Raw genomic sequence first — 26,750 nt, forward strand, 5'->3', positions numbered from 1 at the left:
GTTGCTACATCTTGGCAGGACAAATCAAAATAGGACGTACATGGTAAATGGTAGGGAATTGAAGAATGTAGGTGAACAGAGGGATCTGGGAATAACTGTGCACAGTTCCCTGAAAGTGGAATCTCATGTAGATAGGGTGGTAAAGAAAGCTTTTGGTGTGCTGGACTTTATAAATCAGAGCATTGAGTATAGAAGTTGGGATGTAATGTTAAAATTGTACAAGGCATTGGTGAGGCCAATTCTGGAGTATGGTGTACAATTTTGGTCGCCTAATTATAGGAAGGATGTCAACAAAATAGAGAGTACAGAGGAGATTTACAATGTTGCCTGGGTTTCAGCAACTAAGTTACAGAGAAAGGTTGAACAAGTTAGGGCTTTATTCTTTGGAGCGCAGAAGGTTAAGGGGGGACTTGATAGAGGTTTTTAAAATGATGAGAGGGATAGACAGAGTTGACGTGGAAAAGCTTTTCCCACTGAGAGTAGGGAAGATTCAAACAAGGGGACATGACATGAGAATTAAGGGACTGAAGTTTAGGGGTAACATGAGGGGGAACTTCTTTACTCAGAAAGTGGTAGCTGTGTGGAATGAGCTTCCAGTGAAGGTGGTGGAGGCAGGTTCGTTTTTATCATTTAAAAATAAATTGGATAGTTATATGGATGGGAAGGGAATGGAGGGTTATGGTCTGAGCGCAGGTATATGGGACTAGGGGAGATTATGTGTTCGGCACAGACTAGAAGGGTCGAGATGGCCTGTTTCCGTGCTGTAATTGTTATATGGTTATATGGTTATAAGCCAAAACACCCAAGCCACCATTAGCAGCAAGTAGTGCCTTTCAACTTCAAGCCAAAGCACCCAAGCCACCATTTGCAGTAAGTAGTGCCTTTCAACTTCAAGCCAAAACACCCAAGCCACCATTTGCAGTAAGTAGTGCCTTTCAACTTCAAGCCAAGTCACCCAAGCCACCATTTGCAGCAAGTAGTGTCTTTCAACTTCAAGCCAAAACACCCAAGCCACCATTTGCAGTAAGTAGTGCCTTTCAACTTCAAGCCAAAGCACCCAAGCCACCATTTGCAGTAAGTAGTGCCGTTCAACTTCAAGCCAAAACACCCAAGCCACCATTTGCAGTAAATAGTGCCTTTCAACTTCAAGCCAAAGAACCCAAAGCACCCAAGCCACCATATGTGAAAAGAAAGAGATTAGTTAAAACAAATGTAGGTCCCTTGCAGTCAGAAACAGGTGAGTTGATCATGGGGAACAAGGATATGGCGGACCAATTGAATAACTACTTTGGTTCCGTCTTCACTAAGGAAGACATAAATAATTTGCCGGAAATAGCAGGGGACCGCGGGTCAAAGGAGTTGGAGGAATTGAGTGAAATCCAGGTTAGCCGGGAAGTGGTGTTGGGTAAATTGAATGGATTAAAGGCCAATAAATCCCCAGGGCCAGATAGGCTGCATCCCAGAGTACTTAAGGAAGTAGCTCCAGAAATAGTGGATGCATTAGTAATAATCTTTCAAAACTCTTTAGATTCTGGAGAAGTTCCTGAAGATTGGCGGGTAGCAAACGTAACCCCACTTTTTAAGAAGGGAGGGAGAGAGAAAATGGGGAATTACAGACCAGTTAGTCTAACATCGGTAGTGGGGAAACTGCTAGAGTCAGTTATTAAAGATGGGATAGCAGCACATTTGGAAAGTGGTGAAATCATTGGACAGTCAGCATGGATTTACGAAAGGTAAATCATGTCTGACGAATCTTATAGAATTTTTCGAGGATGTAACTAGTAGCGTGGATAGGGGAGAACCAGTGGATGTGTTATATCTGGACTTCCAGAAGGCTTTCGAAAAGGTCCCACATAAGAGATTAGTATACAAACTTAAAGCACAAGGCATTGAGGGTTCAGTATTGATGTGGATAGAGAACTGGCTGGCAAACAGGAAGCAAAGAGTAGGAGTAAATGGGTCCATTTCACAATGGCAGGCAGTGACTAGTGGGGTACCGCAAGGCTCAGTGCTGGGACCCCAGCTATTTACAATATATATTAATGATCTGGATGAGGGAATTGAAGGCAATATCTCCAAGTTTGCGGATGACACTAAGCTGGGGGGCAGTGTTAGCTGTGAGGAGGATGCTAGGAGACTGCAAGGTGACTTGGATAGGCTGGGTGAGTGGGTAAATGTTTGGCAGATGCAGTATAATGTGGATAAATGTGAGGTTATCCATTTTGGTGGCAAAAACGGGAAAGCAGACTATTATCTAAATGGTGGTCGATTGGGAAAGGGGGAGATGCAGCGAGACCTGGGTGTCATGGTACACAAGTCATTGAAGGTAGGCATGCAGGTGCAGCAGGCAGTAAAGAAAGCGAATGGTATGTTAGCTTTCATTGCAAAAGGATTTGAGTATAGGAGCAGGGAGGTTCTACTGCAGTTGTACAGGGTCTTGGTGAGACCACACCTGGAGTATTGCGTACAGTTTTGGTATCCAAATCTGAGGAAGGACATTATTGCCATAGAGGGAGTGCAGAGATGGTTCACCAGACTGATTCCTGGGATGTCAGGACTGTCTTATGAAGATAGACTGGATAGACTTGGTTTATACTCTCTAGAATTTAGGAGATCGAGAGGGGATCTTATAGAAACTTACAAAATTCTTAAGGGGTTGGACAGGCTAGATGCAGGAAGATTGTTCCCGATGTTAGGGAAGTCCAGGACAAGGGGTCACAGCTTAAGGATAAGGGGAAAATCCTTTAAAACCGAGATGAGAAGAACTTTTTTCACACAAAGAGTGGTGAATCTCTGGAACTCTCTGCCACAGAGGGTAGTTGAGGCCAGTTCATTGGCTATATTTAAGAGGGAGTTAGATGTGGCCCTTGTGGCTAAGGGGATCAGGGGGTATGGAGAGAAGGCAGGTACGGGATACTGAGTTGGATGATCAGCCATGATCTTATTGAATGGCGGTGCAGGCTCGAAGGGCCGAATGGCCTACTCCTGCACCTAATTTCTATGTTCTATGTTTCTATTTGCAGGCAATGCCGTTTTACTTCAACCAAACCATATTTTTATTTTCAAACCACATTAATCAGACTCACATTTGAGTGGACATTTGTTCAGTGTTATTCAGAGCTCAGAGAGATGTGACCCTTTGCCTTCATCCATCTTGCAGAGACTGAGTGAGGCACACCACTTCCTGGTTTTATAGTCCCTCCACCTTCCTCCAGCAGGAGCAGCCGAGAGAATGGTGAATTTTTAAAAAACATTAATATCTCTCTGATTTGTCATCGATGGGAATATTCCTCGGGTCCACGAAGGCGGAGGGGTGCTCTGAGCAAGGTGGCCAAAAACGACGGCCATTGGTGGCGGCCTTCTCTCGGAATTCGCAGCACAGTGGGCCAAAAGAGGTCAAGATCAGATTTTTAGTAATATAGATGATGTGAACTGTTAAATAAAAATGATAAATAACAAATGTAGAGCTAGGGTTAGGATTAGGTAAATCGGTCAGTCAGTCTTTCGGTCGGGCTTGTCGGTAGGCCGATGGATGCTGTGGAGGATCGGTCAGGCTGTCAGGCCGCCGGTGGGTGGTGAGAGTGGTCGGTCGGGTTGGGCCTCCGGAGGGTGGTGAGAGTTAGGCCGGGCCGGGCCTTCGGTGGGTCATGAGAGTTGGGCCAGGCTTCCAGTGGGTCATGAGAGTTGGGCCGGGCCTCCGGTGGGTGGTGAGAGCGATCGGTCGGGCCGGGCCTCGGGTGGTGAGAGTTGGGCTGGGCCTCCGGTGGGTGCTGTGAGTGATCGGACGGCCGCTGGGTGCTGTGAGTGGTCGGTTGGGCTGTCGGTAGGCCGGTGTGGCAGCGAGCGTGCGGGCTATAAGCTCTCCTTCAGCACCTCCATGGAGCCGGCGCTATGGGGGTGCTGAAGGAGGCACGGGCGGTGTGCAGGGCAGTGCTGCTCCCCACCATCATCACCATGATGATCCAGAAGGGCATGCTGGCCGAGGTGGACAAGCTGCGGGGCCACATGTACCGAGCCTGTAGCCGGTCCCAAAGCGGCTCCAGCTCCAGCCATGGGCAGCTCTAGAAGGGGGGGGCAAGTTAGGGTTAGGCATTTTTCCTATTATGAAAGATGCCTTAGCCTTCCCCCAGCCTGGCACTGCCCCAATCCCACTATGGCCGTGACCCCCATTCTGCACACTGGCAGTCAGTGGGGTTCAGTAAACGGGGAAACCACAGGAACTCCCCTCACCCATTAATTAGGCTGGTTCAGGAGCCAGACCTTTGCGGCAGTTTCATTCAAAAAACACACACAATTATATTCATTATAGTATTTTTATATAATATAAATATACATAAACATTTTATAATAATATATGGTTTAAATATACTGCAATACGGAAATAGGCTTCCCATGGTGTAATATGGGCATTGGGCACTAGATGGCGGTTACTTTTTCAATCTCATTTTCTAATTAGTTTTATTAATAAGTGTGCAACTTTTGGCACTGATGGGTTATGACTTCTCAATTAAATTTTATCTAAATCTGTAAAAGTTAATGTTCCGAGACATGGGTCACGAAAATTGAATTCTAGACACATTTTTGATGCTCAGCCCACAGCCTGTATCTAAAATAACTTTTGTCTTTTCTCTGTCCTCCCCTCGCTCAAATGTCGTGTTGTTTTACAACTCTAGTCCCTTCTCTCTTGACCAGAGAAGCTAGCTTTTTCACTGTCACTAACATTCTTCAACACACTGTTGAACATTTGTCTGCAGTTTTGGCTAAATCTGGCAAAGGCATTCATGATATCAGCTGCTTCCCATTAGTAGTTGTAGAAAAGGTGTGTTTGTTGCAGCCATATCTATTGCGATGAGTACAGCGTTGCCATTCCAATTGTACGTGACAAATTAATAACAGATTTAATGAGTTTTTAACTTTACATATTAAGTTTGCAGTATGGCTAGTCACTTGTTTTCACTGGCATCGAGCGACAAAACAAAGTTATCTTTTGTTGAACATTTGAGTCTTCGGTAGCTGTTTAAAGCATTTTTAGTACTTGCATAACGCTGCCACTATGTTAAGTTTTGCGTTGCTTTGAGGTCTATTTTCAAGATAAAGAACGGAAACAGCACTTTGTGTCGTTGTTCTCTTTTACCAGCACAGTGTTCTACAGGCTTCTCATTGTGCAACTGTTAGCGCTATCTAGACCACATGATTTAACTATGTCATGCACTTGATTTGCATGTTACAACCCAGTTTCAATTGAAACAATATGACAGTGTAGAAAAGAAGAAATGTTTGTTTTTAAATTTGGTTACAGAGGTCTATTGATATTGTGGATTCAAAAATAATAAATATTGGAGTAAAATACGTTCAACGGTGAAACTCCAATGTAGTTCTAGGATCTGAGGACTGAGATGCCTATCATATTAAAATACACATCAAGTTTAACAGATTTTTCATAACCAACTCATAGTCCAACTAAATGTGAAGCAGTGTTTGGACAGGTACCCGGACAGGACGAGAAGCCGAAGCGAAGATGTCGAAGCCAAGATACCGAACGGAAACGGCGCCAAAAAAGCCATATATCCGAACAGACACGACGCCTAAAAGCCAAATAACCGACGGATACAACGCCAAAAAGTCAAATAACCGAACGGCCACAACGCCTAAAAGCCAAATAACTGAAAGGGCACAACGCCTAAAAGCCACATAACCGAAAGGGCACGATGCTGAAGAAGGGGCTCGATCCGAAACGTCATGCATTCCTTCTCTCCAGAGATGCTGCCTGTCCTGCTGTGTTACTCCAGCAATTTGCGTCTACCTTTGGTGTAAACCAGCATCTTCAGTTCCTTTCCTACACTGCTTGGGCCCTTGAATGGAGTCAAGGGGGGAGGAAAAGTGACAAGTGTAGCATTTCTTGCCGTTGCAGTCTTTCCAAGTGCAGCAGAGGTTCACCTGCACCTCCTCCAACCTCATCTACTGCATCCATTGCTCCAGATATCAGTTGTTCTACATCGGTGAGACCAAGCGTAGGCTTGGCGATCGCTTCGCCGAACACCTCCGCTCGGTTCGCAATAACCAACCTAATCTCCCGGTGGCACTTCAACTCCCCCTCCCATTCCGAATCCGACCTTTCTGTCCTGGGCTTCCTCCATGGCCAGAGTGCCAGTGAGGACCACCATAAATTGGAGGAGCAGCACCTCATATTTCACTTGGGCAGTCTGCACCCCAGCGGTATGAACATTGACCTCTAATTTCAGATAGTCCCTACTTTCTTCTCCCCTTCTCAGCTCTCCCTCAACCCACTGGCTCCTCCTCTTCCTTTCTTCTTCCCGCTCCCCCACCCCACCCTCACATCAGTCTGAAGAAGCGGTTCGACCCGAAACGTTGCCTATTTCCTTCACTCCATAGATGCTGCCTCACCCGCTGCGTTTCTCCAGCATTTTTGTCTACCTTCGATTTTCCAACATTAACTTTTTCTACTTGTATGATGCAAACAATTGCTCCGTGATTCAGGAGCCTTGTTAGCATTTAGGATATTACATGTTCCTTATAGTTATGATATATACTGAACCATATTCCTCAATATGTACCTCCTTTGGATTAGAAACTTTTCCTAAATAAATTAGGATTAATGAATATATATATGTATATCTCCCTCAAACAGATACCATTACCTGCCAAGTATATACAGCTCCTGTTGAAAGAACCAGAAGAAGGAGAAAATCCATTTCCTTTAGGACTTTCAGAACTACGAAGGTAGACAGTGTCAACTCAAGTGACATACCATTTATCACTAAGTTAATACATTATACATTTGCAGCTTGACAGTGTTGCCTGTGAAAATGTATCATTGAGGATGGTCCAGAGTAATTTGAAGTCTATTGGTAATGTGAAAGCATAATAGATTGTGAGTTTCTTCCTCCCTAAAATAATGCACATTTATGAATTTTGGGTAGAAATCCTACGTTCTGCTTGTTAATCCCCATTAAGCTGTTAAGATTAAAATTCCTTACATTATTGATACACAAAAATGCATAGCCTCACATAAGATTTCTATCACCCAAAATATTGAATCAGCAACATGCTGCTTGCGCTTTCTGCTGAATAAAGATTGTCCTTAACTTTTGTGAGACTCCTGAAGGACGCTCTGTCTACCATGCATAAATTTGGTGATCTTAGATGGTCAAAAGAAACCCTATTATGACAATGCTGAATGAGCTTTAGCAGGTGGCTAATACTGTAAGGATTGAAAACATATTACCTGAATATTTCACAATGTTTCTAACATTGTAAATTCTAGATTAATTAAAATTCAGCTTAACTCCTTGCACCCAGATGGAGATACTGTTATTGTAGCAGAGTTGCTGGGAAGTTGGAAAATATATTGAAAGGGACTAGTCGTTATATATCTGCTCAATTTTCAAGAGGAGAGAAAGAAGGCAATTACTGGGGCAGCTGATATAGACTGCTGGCTCCTGCCATTCGAACTAATTGAGAGGGGCTTTCAGGACATAGAATTATAGGATGTAGAGTCATTGTAGATAGAGCTGAGAAATTGTAAGGGTAAAAAGACCCTAATGGCGTTATTTACAGGCCCCCAAACAGTAGTCAGGATATAGGATACAAGTTACATCAGGAGATACAATTGGCATGTAAGAAAGGCAATGCTATGGTGGTCATAGGAGATTTCAATATACAGGTAGACTGGGAAAATCAGTTGACCCCAAGAAAGGGAATTTGTAGAGTGCCTCCAAGATGGATTCTTAGAGCAGCTTGCAGAGGAGCCTACCAGGGAATAGGCAATTCTGGATTTAGTGTTGTGTAATGAACCGGATTTGATAAGGGAACTCAAGATAAAGAAACCACTTGGAGCTAGTGACCACAACATGATAAGTTTTAATAGTAAGATTAAACGAGAACTTACCAGTTTGAAGTTTGATCTGTATTTTATGAGGAGTTACGATGAGGGATTACGTGAAGAACCCGCTCAGCACGCATGCGCGGCATACTTCAAAGTAGCGGTGTGGAATCACAGATAGACACAGTTATTGAAATAAACATAGTAAAGTAAAAGGAGACCTCAGTTATCAGTTTGACCCATATTATTGAGGGTGGGAGCGGAGGGCACGTAATCCCTCATCGTAACTCCTCATAAAATACAGATCAAACTTCAAACTGGTAAGTTCTCGTTTAATCTTACTATTTTACTTCGGAGTCACGTGAGTGATTCCGTGAAGATTTTAAAGCTCTGTGATTTCAAACCGTGTAACAGTTATTACTTCACTCACTGCCGAAGTCCTTGAGGGAGGAAGTGTGTTATCGTAATCAACCAATGAATCTGTTTGTAGAAAAACACAACGGTATTTATTAACAATAACAACAAAGAAATTAAATTGCTCCCCTGGGCTTAAATTAAATATTTGCAGACTGTAAAAAAATTTCTGCAAATGAAGCGGGTTTTGCCAACAGCTTATTATAGAAAGTTCTGAACGTTGTTTCCCCCGACCATTCTGCTGTAGCCAGGATGTGGTCTATAGGCACGTCCATTCTTTTGGCCGTCGACGTGGATGCTGCCCTGGTGGAGTGAGATTTGTACATGTTAGTGTTTATCCTAGCAGCTTTTAGCACCTGCTTGAGCCATCTTGAAATGGTTTGGCTCGTCACCCGACCATAAGGTTTTTTGTGACTGACCCATAAGGCTTTTTCATGCCCTCGAATATTTTTGGTTGTGTCTATGTAGGACAATAGGTGGGTTCTGGCGAGTAAGCCCGGAATTCCACGACTGGGTTAGGTGTTCCTGGTCTGCTCTGTTTGATCAGTCCCTGGATAACGAAAGAGATCTGGTCTGGAGCTATGATCATGTTGTCCAGTCCAAGTCAAGTCAAGTTTATTTGTCACATACACATACGAGATGTGCAGTGAAATGAAAGAGGTGAAGTCGCAATAGGTGTAGTGACTGGACCCTCTGTGCGGATACAAGTGCCATCAACATGACTGTTTTGAGTGTAGATTGTTCCAGGTTGAGGGATCTGGCTGGTGGCCATCCCCTGAGGTATGTCAGGACCACACACTGACATCCCATATATGGGTGTACCTTGGTCTAGGGGGGTTAGAGTTGTAAATACCCTTCATTAGTTTGACCACCAGCTGGTGGGACCCCATGGCCTGTTGTCCTGGTGCTTGTTTTAAATAGACAGACAGGGCACTTCTAGCTGGGTTGATGGCACTGTAGCCGAGTCCTTCATCGTGGTGAAGGGTTGCCAGGAATTCCAGTACGTTGGTAACTGTAGCGGTTGAGTAGGTGGTCCCTGTATCCAAGCAGTACTTCTCCCACTTTTTGATGCTGGACAAGTACTGTTTTCTTGTGGATGTTCGGAGGGATGCTGACATGGTGTTGACGGTTTTTTCTGACAATCCCAGTCCCTGGTGATTTAGCCTTGATGCAAATAGGTCGATATCTGGCGTGCCATATTGCTTAATAATTTTCGCAAACACTTTGGGGTTTAACATCCATTCGGTGTGTCATTAAATTTACGTGACCTGGTGTCTGCCACTGTATTTAACTTAACTGGCAGGTAAGTTGCTGATAGCCAAATATGTCTTTCGACACATCATTGCCAAATTGTGTTGACCAATTTGTCGCATGATATCGATTTTATGCCGCCCATATGGTTAATGTAGGCCACCACCGTAGTATTATCTATTTGTAACCGAACATGCAAGTGATGCATATTTGATGCATATGCTTTTAAACCATAAAAGGCACCCAACATCTCTAGATAGTTAATGCCCAGTGTAAGTAGTAACGATGACTCTAGGTTAGTCCATCTACCACCTGTGCTGGATATGGAGTTAGTTGCTCCCCAGCCCTGAGCACTGGCATCTGTTTGGATAACTAAAGTAGGGTAAATGATGATGATAGGGCTGAAACTATGCCAAACGTTTTCTGCCCACCACTGTAGTTCTGATATTGCTTCAGTGGGTAATTTCATGATACGATCATAATGACCTGCATGTTGTTTTAGTGCCTGTACCTTTGCTCTTTGTAAGTTTTGATAGTACAAAGGTCCAAATTGTGTAGCCGGAAATGCTGCTACCATTTTCCCAATTACTCTTGCTACTTGTCGAATAGTTGGTCGCTCGTTGACCATTAAATTGTTGCATGATTGTGCCAATTCAATTGTTTTGTCTTTTGGCAAAGTTACAGACATGTGGACTGAGTTAATAGTGAAGCCCAAGTAGTCCACGGTTGTGGATGGCTTCAACTTAGATTTATCTGGATGTAAGACAAATCCCAAGGTTTCGAACAATTGTTTGGTGGCTGACACAGCTGATATAGCCAATTCCATGGTCTTGCCCACTATTAAGATATCATCAAGATATGCCATGACAATATGTTTTTGTCTTCTTAATATTGCCAGGGCTGGTTTTAGTATCTTGGTGAATAATCTTGGGGCTGATGTTAACCCATTGGGTAATGCTTTAAACTGCCATTGCTGCCCCATCCAGGTAAATCTCAGGTATCTGCGATGATCCTTGTGAATGGGTACTGAATAGTAAACATCTTTGAGGTCAATGCTTGCCATGAAGTATCCTTTGGAAATCAGTAACAAACGTTTCCATTTTGAAATGTACATACTTAACAAACATATTTAGTGAAGTTAAGTCAATGATGATGCGACACCCACCATCCTTTTTAGTTTTAGTGAATATATTTGACACAAATTCCAAGGGTTCATGTTTTGTTTTTTCAATGATACCCTTAGTGATTAGTCTCACCAGTTCAGCTTGTCCCTCTCGTTTTTCTTTAACTGAGAGGGAAAAGACCCTCTGGGGTGAATGCTGAACTGGTGGCAATTTTTCTGGTATAAATTGTATTTTGTATCCACTAATGCTATTGAGTATACACTTGTCATTGGTGATAGACACTCACGCTCCCTTAAACAGGTGTAATCTCCTCCCTGTTAGTATTGCGCCCCTACTTTCTATATGCAGGTAGGAACCAGACCTACCTACCTCCATGGTTATGGGTGTTTCCTCTGCCTCTTCCCAGGCCGGCGAGTCTTGCGCGTTGTCTGACGTGGCGGTGATGTTTGGAGGTGGCGCATTTTCCATGGGGTCCGCTCTGGGCCCTGGTCTAAAAAAGACTTCTGGTGGTGAAATGCGGACCCCGAGCTTTCACCAGTCCCATAGGGTAGACGTCGACTGGTGGACGTGATGGGGTACTGCCGCTTGGGTATTGTGGTTTTGAGTTTGCTCGTCCTGGGGCCTGCCCTCATGAGACCGAACGTTTTAGAGGCCTCTTCCATATCCTTGACTTTTTTAGTGAGGTCTTTGCCAAAGAGCAGTGTATCTGGCTCAGTGGTTGGGATTTTGCACAATCCCGTGAATTTTGGATTGAGGGCAGGTCTTATCATTTCTTTACAGAGGCTATTTATCTCGAACTGCGTGTTGCACAGCAGTGCGAGAGTGTCCTGTTGTTTGTGGTCATTTCTGCATTGTCCACAGAATGAGCAAATGATGTGATGGCTGACGTCAGGAGCCTGAGGATCCGCTGCAGTTTCAGTTCCTGATTTCGAATATTTGTCCCAACGCGCCCCCAGATTTGGCTGTTGACAGCCGGCACTTTGAGTGATTCACAATTTTCAGCTGTATATAATTCTAAGGCCTCATTAACCACCTGCTCCTGTAGGGGCCTGTTGGAGAGGTGGTTAATGCTGGCCGCTAGTTTAGGCTCTATGGCCGTCCTGCACCTGGGGCTGCCACGTAGCGGTCCACCACACCCAGCAGCTCTTCCAGTTCCTGTACCCCTGGCATACTCCCGACTTCTTCAGCCAGCATCCCCTCTTCCTGACCAGCCCAGCCCTGGTCACCAAAGCTGCCCTCTGATGAGGGGGAAGCGATGGCCAGTGCACAAGGCACTGTGGAGGGAGTGCCTGAACTCCCCCTGCGAGACTGCTCCTCACAAAGCGAGTCTCGCTGGAGCACCTGCTCCAGGAGCCGCTCCATGCGGCTCAGGCGGCTGTCTCTCCCCCGAACGGGTGGTGAGACGTCCCCATCTGACGAATCGGAAACCTACGGCCGGATGGTCTTCCTGATGGCTTTGCATCCAGTCCACTGCTCAGGCGCTAGCGAGACTGGGCTCGGCCCGGTGTCGAGGATGGTGGAGTGCCGGGTAAGCGGTCCTACTGCCTCCTGCCCCCCACTGATGGAATGCTCCTCTGTTGGAGTCGAGCGGGGAACAGGTTTCTTCGAGAGCCTTGTTCTATTCATATTCTTGCTGTGGAAACAAAGCAGAAGGCTCTCCTTGCCAAGAGAAAACCGACCTCAGAGTAACTTACCTGACTGTCCGTCTTTTAAACTGTAGCGGGAGCCCCTGACTCCCGCTGCGGCCGCTGTTGCACTGCTGAACGCAATGCCGTGCATGCGTGCTGAGCGGGTTCCTCACATAGTCACTCACGTGACTCCGAAGTTAATTCTCCAATTTGAGAGGGAGAAGGTGAAATCGGATGTGTCGGTATTGCAGCTAAGCAAAGGGAACTACACAGGCATGAGGGAGGAGCTGGCCAAAGTTGACTGGAAAGGGACCCTAGCAGGGATGACGGTGGAACAGCAATGGCAGGAATTTATAGGAATAATTCAGAAGATGAAGACCTTTTCATTCCAAAGAGGAAAAAAGATTCTCGGGGAAGAAAGTGGCGACTGTGGCTGACAAGAAAAGTCAAGGACAGTATAAAACTAAAAGAGAAGGCATATAACATTGCAAAGATTTGTCGAGAAACCAGGGGACTGGGAAGCTTTTAAAGAATAACAAAAGGTAACTAAAAAGACAATACGTGGAGAAAGATGAAATACGAAGGTAAGCTAGCTAATAATATAAAAGATGGTTGCAAGAGTTTCTTCAACTATATAAAGAGTAAGAAAGAGGCGAGAGTGGACGTTGGACTGATGGAAAATAATGCAGGAGAAGTGATAATGGGGACTAAAGAAATGGCAGAGGAGTTGAATAACTTTTTTGCATTAGTCTTCACAATGGTAGACACCAGCAAAGTGCCTGAAATTCAAGAGAGTCGGGGTGGAAGTTAGTGGAGTGGCTATGACTTGGGAGAAGGTGCTTGGGAAGCTGAAAGGGCTGAAGGTGGATGTCACCTGGACCAGATGGACTGCACCCTAGGGTTCTGAAATAGGTGGCTTCAGAGATTGTGGAGGCACGATAGTGATATTTCAAGAATCACTAGAGTCAGGAGTTTGGCTGCCTCAAAAAGGTAGCCAAAATCATCAAGGACCCACACCATCCTGGCCACACACTTATTGCACCATTGTCATCAGGGAGAAGGTACAGGGGCCTGAAAACTGTAACGTCCAGTTTCAGGAACAGCTTCTTTCCTACAGTCATCAGGCTATTAAACACAACATCGAATAAGCTCTGAGCTCTGAACTGCAAAAGACTATATTATTATTGCACTATATTTGTTATTTATTGAACTTTCTTTTTTTTCTCTCCCATCATTATGTACTATGTTTACATATTCACATATTCTGTTGCGCTGCAGCTAGTAAGAATTTCATTGTCCCATCCAGGGCATATGACAATAAAACACTCTTGACTTGGTTCCAGATGATTGGGAAATTGCCAATATTACCCCGCTGCACAATAAGGGAGCAATGCAGAATATTGGGAGCTATTGGCCGGTTAGTCTAACTTCGATGGTTGGTAAGATTTTAGAGTCAATTATAAAGGATGAGGGTATGGAGTACTTAGAAGTTCACGATAACTAAGGCTGAAGTCAGAATGGCTTTGTGAAGGGGAAGTCTTGCCTGACAAATTTGCTGGAATTCTTTGAAAAAGTAAATGGGACAGACAAAGGAGAGGCAATAGATGTTGTATATCCAGATTTTCAGAAAACCTTTGATAAGGTGCCACATGAGAGCCCACGGTATCAAAGGGCAAATCCTAGCATGGATATCAGGTTGGCTGGATGGGAGAAGGTAAAGTTGACAATAAAGGGGGCTTTTTCTCGTTGGCTGCTAGTGTCTAGCGGAGTTCCGCAGGGCTCGGTGCTGGGACCGCTGCTCTTCACGTTGTATAATGATTTGGATGAGGGATTAAAAGCTTTGTGACCAAGTTTGCGGATGATACGATAATAGGTGGAGGAACAGGTAGTGTAGAGAAAGCAGGGACTCTGCAGAAGGACTTGAATAAGTTTAGAGAGTGGGCAGAGAAGTGGCAGATGGAATATAGTGTTGCAAAGAGTGGAGTCATGCATTTTGGTAATAGGAATAAAGGCGTAGATTCATGTCCTTTGTCATTTAATAGCGAGAGAATTAGGAAATCGGAGGTGCAAAGGGACGGGAGTGCTGGTGCAGGATTCCCAAAAAGTTAATTTGTAAGTCGAATCAGTGGTAAAGAAGGCAAACGCAATGCTAGCATTTATTTCAAGAGGACTTTTGCACAACAATAGGGATGTAATGCTGAGGCTCGGTAAAGCGCTGGTCAGGCCGCATTTGGAATATTGTGAGCAATTTTGGACACCATATCTGAGGAAGGACATGCTGGCTTGATTGACTTGGCCTCCACAGCCTTCTGTGGCAAAGAATTTCACAGATTCACCATCTTCTGACTAAAGAAATTCCTCCTCGCCTCCTTCCTAAAGGAATGTCCTTTAATTCTTGAGCTACTGTAATGAGTGGAGTCGCACACATCAAAATACAACACATATTTATTAAAGTCCACTCACAGCATTGGTCTGCAGAACGTAACAGTACCTAATAGCTACTCAGACTGAATTACGTAAGCAAGCTCTTGGTAATATAAATTGCATATTAGGCGGAGCTACTACTACCAAGCACTGCAATTGGTTAGTAGGAAATAACCAATCTACATCTTTTCTTGTAGAAACAAAATAAAGCATAGATACGTGGAAACATGGTGGCCAAATAATATAGTAGCCGGAACATTAATAACGCATATGGGGAAGTATAGATAGTTACACAAAATCACTGTATTTAATGGGCGGCCTGCTGACCCATCCGCCACGTGTGCAGTACAAAGCCGTATCTCCTCCTATCACCGGTGAAGTGACTGGGGAGGGAACCGGGGAAATAACCGCGGATCCGCTAGGTAGAGGTGGTGACATAGACGAGCTAGGCGCTGAACACCGTGGGGAGGCCGTGGGGGACACAGTCTCGGGTAGTGGAGCAGCCAGCCAGGTAGTGGTAGGATATACAAAACGCAAAAGCTCTGGATACGGAATCGCAGAACGCGGTTCCTTCACAGGAAGGAGATGCTGACGGTTACGTTTGTAAATGACCCCGTCCGTGCTAACCAGGTAGGAGCGCGATTCTTTGGCCAAGCTGTGGATGTTAACCAAACGCCCATAGCCCTTGTTGGTCTGGAGGTGAACAACCTGTCCACTGGAGAGAAGTTTAAGTGGCTTACTGGATTTGTCGAAAAAACGTTTTTGTACATCGCGCTTAAATTGTTGTTTCTGGACCGCAGGCGGAGAACAACCCTGTGGCTGCGAAAGCTGCTGATACAGGCAGGGCAGCAAGGGTTTGGCGAGACATCAGTCGTTGGGCTGGTGAACCGGATCTCTGTCAATGTTCCTTAAATTGAGCAGGCCCAGGTAAACGGCAGATTTAGCAAGGTAAGAACGCTCCAGTAGTTGTTTTGTGCTTCGGACGGCTCATTCGGCGAGTCTGTTGGACCGCGGAAATTTAGGGCTGCTGGTGATAAGTTTTTGAAAAGCTGGCGGGTGAACTGACTGCTGTTGTCGGAACCATGCACGGAGAAATGGCATTGCAACTTCTGGATAACTGCTTCAGATGCAATAGTTTGGAGTACATCGATATCAAACCAGCCCGAATAAGAGTCGACAAGAACCAGATAGAAACATAGAAATTAGGTGCAGGAGTAGGCCATTCAGCCCTTCGAGTGCTTCCCATGCCATTCGAAGATGTTGGTGGCTACGTAGAGGAGGAACCGGGTGCGGCAGTCAGGGCTGCTTCTGCTGGTGCAGCGTCAGGCTTTTGCAAATGGTGCAGACTTCAGTTTTGTCACATATGTACTTGGTTACACCAGGCCAGTAAAACATGTTCTGTACCCGTTGTAAGGTTGGCTCCACGCCGGGGTGGTCCCTGTGGATTGCGTCGAAGTACTTGTCCCGGAGGACGGCTGGGACAACTGCCTTGTGGCCCCTTGACTATAATCACTAAATTGATTAAAGCGTCGAAGTGTACTTTAACCCGGAGGAAAACTGAATGGACACTGGGAGACAACTGCCTTGAATACTGAAATGACCCCTTACAATTACAATTACAATTACATCCCGTCCTGTAACACCCAGTTCGTCTCAAACCAGGAAGTATGGGCGGTCGCGAGCGTGGTGTTGTGCTGTTTTGTAGGTGCGCTGGCCAGCTGCAACTTGAGGATATCAAAAGCTCTTTGGTGCTGCGGATACCAGGACTATGCAGCGGTTGTATGTCAGTTCCGGCAGGGGGGCAGATATATCACTGAGGTTAGGAATAAATTTCCCAGGTAGTTGACCATTCCAAGGAACATTTGTAGAGTCATAACGTCAGTAGGAACTGGCGTTGATAGCAGCGGTCTTCGATGGGTCTGGTCTGAGACCATCACTTGTGAAAACATGTCCGACGTAGGTAACTTCCAGGACCCGAAACCTGCACTTCAGGGGATTAAGTTTGAGCTAGATGCCTTTGGAACGGTCCAGCACTTTCTTCAGATTAGCGTTATGCTCAGCCAAGTCGCGCTCGTAAACGAGAATGTCATCAACAATAATGGCGCATGGATACCATGCAAACAGTTGTTCCATCGTGCATTGGAAAACCTTGCTGGCAGAGTTAATGCCAAAGGGCCTTCTCAGGAATTTGTAACGGCCGAAGAGGGTGCCGAATGTAGTAAGGTTGGACGAGTCTGGGTCCAGCGGAATCTGCCAAAACAAACTTTTGGCATCCAGAACGGCGAACATTGATGCATTGCCTATTTTAGCGGCAACTTACGCTACCGTTCGCATTGGGTAGTGCGGGCGTTTGATAGCTGTGTTGAGATCCCTGGAGTTTATGCAGATACGGATTTCCTCCTTGATTTTTTTTGTCGCAACCACCAGGAAAGTAGACTATTATCTGAATTATGGCCGATTAGGAAAAGGGGAGATGCAACGAGACCTGGAGGTCATGGTACACCAGTCATTGAACGTAGGCATGCAGGTGCAGCAGGCAGTGAAGAAAGCGAATGGTATGTTAGCATTCATAGCAAAAGGATTTGAGTATAGGAGCAGGGAGGTTCTACTGCAGTTGTACAGGGTCTTGGTGAGACCACACCTGGAGTATTGCGTACAGTTTTGGTCTCTAAATCTGAGGAAGGACATTATTGCCATAGAGGGAGTGCAGAGAAGGTTCACCAGACTGATTCCTGGGATGTCAGGACTTTCATATGAAGAAAGACAGGATAGACTCGGCTTGTACTCGCTAGAATTTAGGAGATTGAGGGGGGGTTCTTATAGAAACTTACAACATTCTTAAGGGGTTGGACAGGCTAGATGCAGGAAGATTGTTCCCGATATTGGGGAAGTCCTGGTCAAGGGGTCACAGCTTAAGGATAGAGGGGAAATCCTTTAGGACCGAGATGAGAAAAACATTTTTCACACAGAGTGGTGAATCTCTGGAACTTTCTGCCACAGAAGGTAGTTGAGGCCAGTTCATTGGGTATATTTAAGAGGGAGTTAGATGTGGCCCTTGTGGGTAAAAGGATCAGGGGGTATGGAGAGAAGGCAGGTACGGGATACTGAGTTGGATGATCAGCCATGATCATATTGAATGGCGGTGCAGGCTTGAAGGGCCGAATGGCCTACTCCTGCACCTATTTTCTATGTTTCTATGGTGGAAACCCACTCAGATGGGTCAGTAACTTCAGCAATGACACCTAGGGAGACCATTCGCTTGAGTTCATTGTGTATTCTGTCACACATGCCATGGAGGCATGGGTTCGAATCCCACTTCTGACACCAATTGGAGGCGTGGGTTCATATTCCACTTCTGACACCATGTAATGAGTGGAGTCGTACACACATCAAAATACAACACATATTTATTAAAGTCCAATTACAACATTGGTCTGCAGAACGTTACAGTACCTAACAGCTACTCAGACTGAATTACATAAGCAAGCTCTTGGTAATATAAATCACATATTAGGCGGAGCAACTACTAATAAAAAACACTACAATTGGTTAGTAGTATGCAGAGCTTGAGAGACACCAGCTAGCGTGGTACCCGACAAAAATAAAACAATCTCCGGGAAACATTTTCTATGCTTCTTTCTAATCAAATTCTCATGAATCTCATATCGGATGAGTATTATAGTATAAATACTATTTATTTATATTTTGTCTCCCGACGTCTGAAGGTTGAGATAATTTCTGAACTCATCATTTTATTAAAGTTAGAAAGGGCTACTTCAATTAAGACACAAAATAAAATTTATCTAAAGTACCTACTTCCACATAGGAATCGTAGAGGGCATTTGAGATTTCAACATTTTTGCAGAGCAGCAGGCAATTAATGCCACTTAATCATACTCTTTATAAGCTCTCAAAAATTATAGTGGCATTTACTTGTGATGGTAAACAACTGAAGATGCAGTTGACTTATTTATGAAAACGTTCTGATGAAGAGATCTAAATATTCTATTTCCTGGATGATCAGGCTCTCGTTGTCAAAAGATTGAAGCCCTACTTGACTCTCTAATCTAATGAGTAATTTTCTCGGAGAAGAAATTGTTTTAGGAAATACTGTTTTGGACATCAAGATGAAATGGTAAACTTCGAATGAATTACATCTATAGTTGGACGTGTTGTTAAGACATGTTGTGGCCAGAAATATAATCAAATAGTTTAAAATTGATTTTATTCATTTCAGTTCAGTTGTCATGTGTACCGAGGTAGAGTAAAAAACTTTAGTTGCATGCTAACCAGTTGGCAGAAAGACAAAACATGATTACAATTGAGCCATTTGCAGTGTATAGGTACATGATAAGGGAATAGTGTTTAGTTCAAGATAAAGCCAGCAAAGTCCAATCAAGGATAGTCCGAGGGTCGCCAATGAGGAATATACTGCTCTCAGCACTGCTCTCTGGTTGTGGTAGGATGATTCAAAATTTGAGTGATTGAGGTTTATATATTTAAAACTTAATTCTGTTTACTGCTCCCAATTATAGAACCCACAGTTTCAATGTTCAGTACTAACGCATCTTTAAATATTACTTTAGGATTCATCAACAAAAGACGACCAAATGTTATCAATTTATGTCAATTGAAGCCAGAGAATCAAGGACTCCTGACCTTTTATGGAAAACCTTTGTCTATACTGAGAACTCAGCAAATGAATCAGGTATATAGATGAGAAATTAACTGTAAAATAAAAGACCACATTTAAAAAAAAAAAGAGTATTGATTCATTTGGTGATATATAGTACAGATTCACAATCTTTTATCCGAAAACCGAATATTTTTAACTGCCGGGATCGAGGCGCAAACTCGCGACCTTGCGGCCATGAGCCGGGCACTCTACCACTGAGCCACCCGTTAAACGTTAAAATTTACGCTAAAAATCTTCCATTCCGAAATCCGAAAAATTACGAAATGCGAAAAGTGTCTGGTCCCAAGATTTTCGTATAAGAGATTGTGAACCCGTAGTTAGAAAAAGTTTTAAGCTTTCGTAATGCTTAATTTGTGTTTTTCCCGTAGAAGTTGATCTTTATTTTGATTTCACTGTACACATACTGTTAATTCTCATTTATTACATGTCTATTTCCATTCATTAGGCTGTGGGCCGAGCATCAAAAATGTGTCTAGAAATCAACTTTCGTGACCCAGGTCTCGGATCTACATGAAATATTGCACAGATTGAGATAAAATATAATTGAGAAGGAAGGCATACCTCGTCAGTGCCAAAAGTTGCACATTAATTAATTAAAATAATTAGAAAATTAGATCAAAAAAGTTCCATCTAGTGTCCAATGCCCATATTACACCATAGGGAGCCTATTTCCGTGTTGCAGTGTATTTAAACTATATATTATTAGACCATATATATATATATATATATATTGATTGAGACTGCCACAGAGGTCCGGCTCCTGAACAAGCCTAATTAATGGGTGAGGGCAGTTCTTCTGGGTTCCCCGTTTACTGAACCCCACTGACTGCCAGTGTGCAGAGTGGGGGTCACGGCCATAGTGGGACTGGGGCAGTGCCAGGCTGGGGGAAGTCTAAGGCATCTTCCACTGAGAGGAAAATGCCTAACCCTAACCCTAACTCGCCCCCCTTCCAGAGCTGCCCACGGCTGGAGCTGGAGCCGCTTTGGGACTGGCTGCGAGCTCCGTACGTGTGGCCGCTCAGCTAGTCCACCTCGGCCTTCTGGATCATCGTGATGATGATGGTGGGGAGCAGCACTGCCTTACAGGCCGCCTTCAGCACCCCCATAGACCCGACTCCGTCAGTCCGCCCACTCGCTCACTGCAACACCGGCCGTCCGACAGCCCGACCGACCCCTTGCAGCACTCACTGGTCTACCAAGTGCCTGACCGACCTCTCGCAGCACTCACCGGCCTTCCGACAGCCCGACCGATCCTCCACAGCATCCATCGGCCTACCGATAAGCCCAACCGACTGACCGTGACCCTAACCCTGACCCTGACCCTAAAGGGACTGTCCCACGAGCATGCGACTGCATGTGGCAAGCACGACCAAACTGGAAGCGGGGGCTGCGCGGAGGTCGAGTGATCCCGTACGAGTTGACGTGAAGTTCGAGCGAAGTCCGCGGGAAGTTTGCGCTAGGCGTACGCCGTCAAGACGCTGCATATGGCGTCAAGGCCGCGCGTACGGCCTCAATGCGGCTGCGGGCCGGCAGGCCGTTGCCGCGCGGAATTTTTGGGCAGAGCCCCACGCGATGTCAGGACCAGCTCTGCACAACTCCATACGGCTCTGGCGATCGAAGTGGGATCGGCCCCGCGAGGCCATACGGCTCAAGCGACCACGTTAGGTCGTGCTTGCCGCATGCAGTCGCATGCTTGTGGGACAGGCCCTTAACCCTATCCCTAATCCTAACCCTAGCTGTACATTTGTTATTTATCATTTTTATTTAACAGTTTACATCATAACTTTATAAAGATAAATCAAAATGATCAGCAAGATGAGCATTACCTTTATCCTTGGAAACCTTGCTATCGCTATTGATGTAATGAGGAGGCAGCCATGATCCCAGAATCCTCGCTGCGAAACGACCGTAAAACAAAGTGTGGGATTGGTCATTTGCGCCCGACCTCAATGTCAATCGTGCATTGATTGGACAATTACTACTCGGAAAATTGGAAGTTTTTGTCATATTTAAACAAAATGTGCAGGTTTTTTTGCTGACGAGTTTCAGGTATGATTTATATAATATTTTTACACAATATGTTAAAAATTCAGGTAGTTCCATGAGTTGGGTAGCAAACCTGAACAAAAAACCTCCTCGGCCCACAGCCTATGAGAGTAAAATTATCGATTGTGTTTATAGTAGGAAGGGCATACTAAAAAGCTGTTGACTTTGTTCTGTGTCTGTGAGTGTGAATGTATAGAGAGGGGATAAAAGAGACTGTTATGCTTTTTGCAACATCTCAGATGCCTAATAGTTAATAAAGTACAATAACGGCCAATAAATAGCTAGAGCCAATTGAAACTAAATACTTTAATTATCACCATATTCCACACTTGTAATATTGCACTTTTTCGTCGAAGATGCCCCATCTAAGTTAGTCCCATTTGCCAACATTTGACTCATATCCTCTACCTTTCCTACCCATGTACCTGTGCAAGTTTCTTTTAAATGCTGTTATAGTACCTCCCTCAATTACCTAGTCTGAAACATCGCCAATTCCTTCTCTCCGTAGATGCTGCCTCACCCGCTGAGTTTCTCCAGCATTTTGTGACTACCTACCTACCTACCTCCCCTGGCAGCTTTTTCCATATACCCATCACCCTCTGAGTTGCTTCTCAGCTTCCTATTAAATCTTTCCGTCCCCGAGGTAAAAGACTTCTATGCACTCACCATATATATTCCCTCATGATTTTATACATCTCTATAAAGGAGGCACAGTGGCACAGCGGTTGAGTTGCTGCCTAACAGTGCTTGAGACTAGGGTTCGATCCAGGTGCTGTGACCACGTGGGTTTTCGCTCACACATCAAAAATCTACAGGGTTGTAGGTTAATTAGCATCGATAAAATTGTCCCTAATGTGCAGGACACAAACCTAGGGATTATATCTTACATTGAAACACCTGCTAAAATAATTCTGGGTATACTTCTACTAGTTACTGAGATTGAGCCCAATTTCCTTACACTCACAATAAGCAAGTTACAGCAAACAATTTCCTAATTTATACAAAAATTGCAAACTTGAAAATGCAACCTGGCAAAGCTATTGAAATGATGGCCCTCAATGGGAATTTATGCAACTAGTAGTTTATGCATGGAATAGCAGGTCAAAAACAGGGTGCAAACCAGGTAAGATTATTTTTTAAATTTACACTCAAATCGGTTTACATTATTTATGTATTCACAATTGAAATAAAATGGTTTAAATATTTTATTTGTACTCAAATAGGAATAAAATGCAACACTAATTCTAAGATTTGTTTTTATTTAGATACATGCCCGATGCCATCAAAAGCACTGACGTAAGACAATTCTATGTTTGTAGATAATGGCCATAGGGCTCCCCATTAATTATAACCATAAAGCCTGAACATGGATAGTGTTGGGATGTTGTTTCACCTGCTTAAAAGTTAATTTAAGGGAAGAGGAGAGGATCAATCAGGTACAAATTAGCAAACAGCTTTGAAAGAAAGTAGTCAACTCTATTCAACCATGGTACAGTATTCATTTGCAGGATTTACAGCCTCGGGTGCATCCCAGGGAGACGTTGCCCTAAATTAGAGAGAGTTGCGGTGGAAGATCAGAGCTGCACGCAGTACTCAAAATCCGGCCTAACCAAATGAATGAATGAATGAATAAGCTTATTGGCCAAGTGTTCACTTACAAGGAATTTGCCTTGATGCTCTGCACACAAGTGACATGACATACAGTAAAGTTAGGAATGACACGTAAAACATTAAACATTAATAATAAAACATTATTGATTAAACATGGGAATTAAATAAAATACCAGAGCAAAAGAAGGCTACAGATTGGTGTTGATGTGCATAGCATGGAAACAGGCCCTTTGGCCCAACTTTCTCATGCTGGCCAACTTGTCCCATCTAATATAGTCCCATCTGCATGTGTTTGGCCTAGCCTGCTCAACCTCTTCCTATATCTCAGGCCCTCGAATCCTGGCAACAACCTTGTCAATCTTTTCTGTACCCTTTCCAGCTTAACAATATTCTTCCTATAACAAGGAAAACAAGGTTTTGGTGGATGAGTTGAATGTGCAGATAGCTATTAATGATTATGATATAGTTGGGATCACGGGGACATGGCTCCAGGGTGACCAAGGCTGGGAGCTGAACATCCAAGGATATTCAATATTCAGGAGGGATAGACATAAAGGAAAAGGAGATGAGGTAGCGTTGCTGGTTAGAGAGGAGATTACCGCAATAGAAAGTAAGGATGTTAGCTTGGAGGATGTGAAATCGATATGGGTAGAGCTGCGAAACACTAAGGGGCAGAAAACGCTAGTGGGAGTTGTGTACAGGCCACCCAGCAGTAGTACTGGAGTTGGGGATGGCATCAAACAGGAAATTAGAAATGCGTGCAACAAAGGTAAAGCAGTTATAATGGGTGACTTCAATCTACATATAGATTGGGTGAATCAAATTGGCAGGGATGCTGAGAAAGAGGATTTCTTGGAATGTATGCGGGATAGTTTTCTAAACCAACATGTAGAGGAACCAACGAGAGAGCAGGCTATTCTAGACTGGGTATTGAGTAATGAAGTTTTTATAGATATGTGAAGAGAAAAAGATTAGTTAAAACAAATGTAGGGCCCTTGCAGTCAGAAACAGGTGAATTGATCATGAGGAACTAATTGAATAACTACTTTGGTTCTGTTTTCATTAAGGAAGACTTAATTAATCTGCCGGAAATAGCAGGGGACCGGGGACCGATGGAGGAACTGAGTGAAATCCAGGTTAGCCGGGAAGTGGTGTTAGGTAAATCGAATGGATTAAAGGCCGAGAAATCCCCAGGGCCAGATCGGCTGCATCCCAAAGTACTTAGTGAAGTAGCCCCAGAAATAGTGGATGCATTAGTGATAATTTTTCAAAACTGTTTAGATTCAGGAGTAGTTCCTGAGGATTGGAGGGTAGCTAATGTAATCCCATTTTTTAAAAAGGGAGGGAGAGAGAAAACGGGGAATTACAGACCAGTTAGTCTAACATCGGTGGTGGGGAAACTGCTAGAGTCAGTTATTAAAGATGGGATAGCAGCACATTTGGAAAGTGGTGAAATCATTGGACAAAGTCAGCATGGATTTATGAAAGGTAAATCATGTCTGACGAATCTTATAGAATTTTTCGAGGATGTAACTAGTAGAGTGGATAAGGGAGAACCAGTGGATGTGTTATATCTGGACTTTCAGAAGGCTTTCGACAAGGTCCCACATAAGAGATTAGTATACGAACTTAAAGCACAACGGTATTGGGGGTTCAGTATTGATGTGGATAGAGAACTGGCTGGCAGACAGGAAACAAAGAGTAGGAGTAAACGGGTCTTTTTCAGAATGGCAGGCAGTGACTAGTGGGGTACCGCAAGGCTCGGTGCTGGGACCCCAGCTATTTACAATATATATTAATGATTTGGGCGAGGGAATTGAATGCAGCATCTCCAAGTTTGCGGATGATACGAAGCTGTGAGGCAGTGTTAGCTGTGAGGAGGATGCTGGGAGGCTGCAAGATGACTTGGATAGGCTGGGTGAGTGGGCAAATGCATGGCAGATGCAGTATAATGTGGATAAATGTGAGGTTATCTACTTTGGTGGCAAAAACAGGAAAGTAGACTATTACCTGAATGGTGGCCGATTAGGAAAAGGGGAGATGCAACGAGACCTGGGTGTCATGGTACACCAGTCATTGAAAGTAGGCATGCAGGTGCAGCAGGCAGTGAAGAAAGCGAATGGTACGTTAGCATGCATAGCAAAAGGATTTGAGTATAGGAGCACGGAGGTTCTACTGCAGTTGTACAGGGTCTTGGTGAGACCACACCTGGAGTATTGCGTACAGTTTTGGTCTCCTAATCTGAGGAAGGACATTCTTGCCATAGAGGGAGTACAGAGAAGGTCCACCAGACTGATTCCTGGGATGTCAGGACTTTCATATGAAGTCTAGACTAGATGCAGGAAGATTGTTCCCGATGTTGGGGAAGTCCAGAACAAGGGGTCACAGTTTAAGGATAAAGCGGAAATCTTTTAGGACTGAGATGAGAAAAACATTTTTTACACAGAGTGGTGAATCTCTGGAATTCTCTGCCACATAATGTAGTTGAGGCCAGTTCATTGGCTATATTTAAGAGGGAGTTAGATGTGGCCTTTATGGCTAAAGGGGTCAGGGTATGAAGAGAAAGCAAGTACGGGATACTGAGTTGGATGATCAGCCATGATCATATTGAATGGCGGTGCAGGCTCGAAGGGCCGAATGGCCTACTCCTGCACCTATTTTCTATGTTTCTATGTTTAACAAAGCTTAACACAATACTACAAATATGGCGTCACCAATGTCCTGTACTACTTCAACATGACCTTCCAATTTTATCCTCATGACTGATGAAGGTCAATGCTCTGAAAGCCCACTTGACCAGCCTATCTACCTGTGATGTCACTTCCAATCAACTATGTAGCTGCACTCCTAGATCCCTCTGCTCAGTCCCCAGAGCCCTGCCATTCACTGTGTAATTCTGCGCTGGATAAGGGCCTTTCCCACTGTACGAGGTAATTCAAGAGCTCTCCCGAGTTTAAAAAAAATCAAACTCTCGTGGTAAGTACGTAGAATGTACGTAGCGGCTATGTCGGAGCTCGTGGATGTCTCATAGTGGCTCGTAATGCTAATGGCAGGTACCCGGGAAACGTGGTAACTCGTGAAGTTTTTTTAGTACTGTGAAAAATGTCCACGAGAGCCCCGACTACCTACGAACGGCTATTAACTCAGAGCTCCCGTGGACTTTGAAGAAACAGCAACAAAGCGAAGCATGAAAAAGCGCTGCTTGGCTCTAGCCCAAGTGGGAGGAGAGTTAGAAGTGAGTCAGAGGGGGAAAACAGTTGAAAAGGAGAGGCAAAGCACAGACAGACTTAACTCAGAGACCCTGTGGATTTTGAAGAAACAGCAACAAAAGAGAAACAGGAAAAATCAATGATTGGCTCTCCTCTCCAGTGGGAGGAGTTAGAAGCGAGTCAGCGGGGGAAAACAGTTTAAAACTGAGGAATTTGGTTTGTAAATTTGTAAATTGCTAAATTAGGCAATTTATCAGTCAATATATGCAAGACGGCTCTTAGGGAGCGGCCTTGTGAAGGAAGTGCCCTGTGAGTAAATTGTGAGTCTTTGGCTCGAGAGTCTGCCTTGCGAGAAAAGTGTGAGTCTTTGGCTTCAGACTCTTCGGCGAGGCGGCTGAGAAGAGCAGGCTACGCATAAAGCTTGAGATGACGGAACGCGGTGAACACATGTCGGGGCAGATGAGACAGCGTGAGGCTTGCAGATTGTGGGAGCCCAGGGAAACA

General features: G+C 44.4%; 1 protein-coding gene across 2 annotated transcripts in view; it reads left to right on the forward strand.

The window, feature by feature from the left end:
* Positions 1–26,750, forward strand: part of LOC129706580 (uncharacterized) — a 108,095-nt gene that overhangs the window by 20,317 nt on the left and 61,028 nt on the right. For both annotated transcript variants that reach the window (XM_055650933.1, XM_055650932.1), the window contains exons 3-5: positions 6,650–6,741; positions 19,271–19,392; positions 22,692–22,722. In XM_055650933.1, the coding sequence (XP_055506908.1) occupies positions 6,650–6,741; positions 19,271–19,392; positions 22,692–22,722 (245 nt within the window). The remainder of the gene's footprint in view (positions 1–6,649; positions 6,742–19,270; positions 19,393–22,691; positions 22,723–26,750) is intronic.

Source organism: Leucoraja erinacea, chromosome 2 (genome assembly GCF_028641065.1).
Source record: "Leucoraja erinacea ecotype New England chromosome 2, Leri_hhj_1, whole genome shotgun sequence".
NCBI classification, from domain to species: Eukaryota; Metazoa; Chordata; class Chondrichthyes; order Rajiformes; family Rajidae; genus Leucoraja; species Leucoraja erinaceus.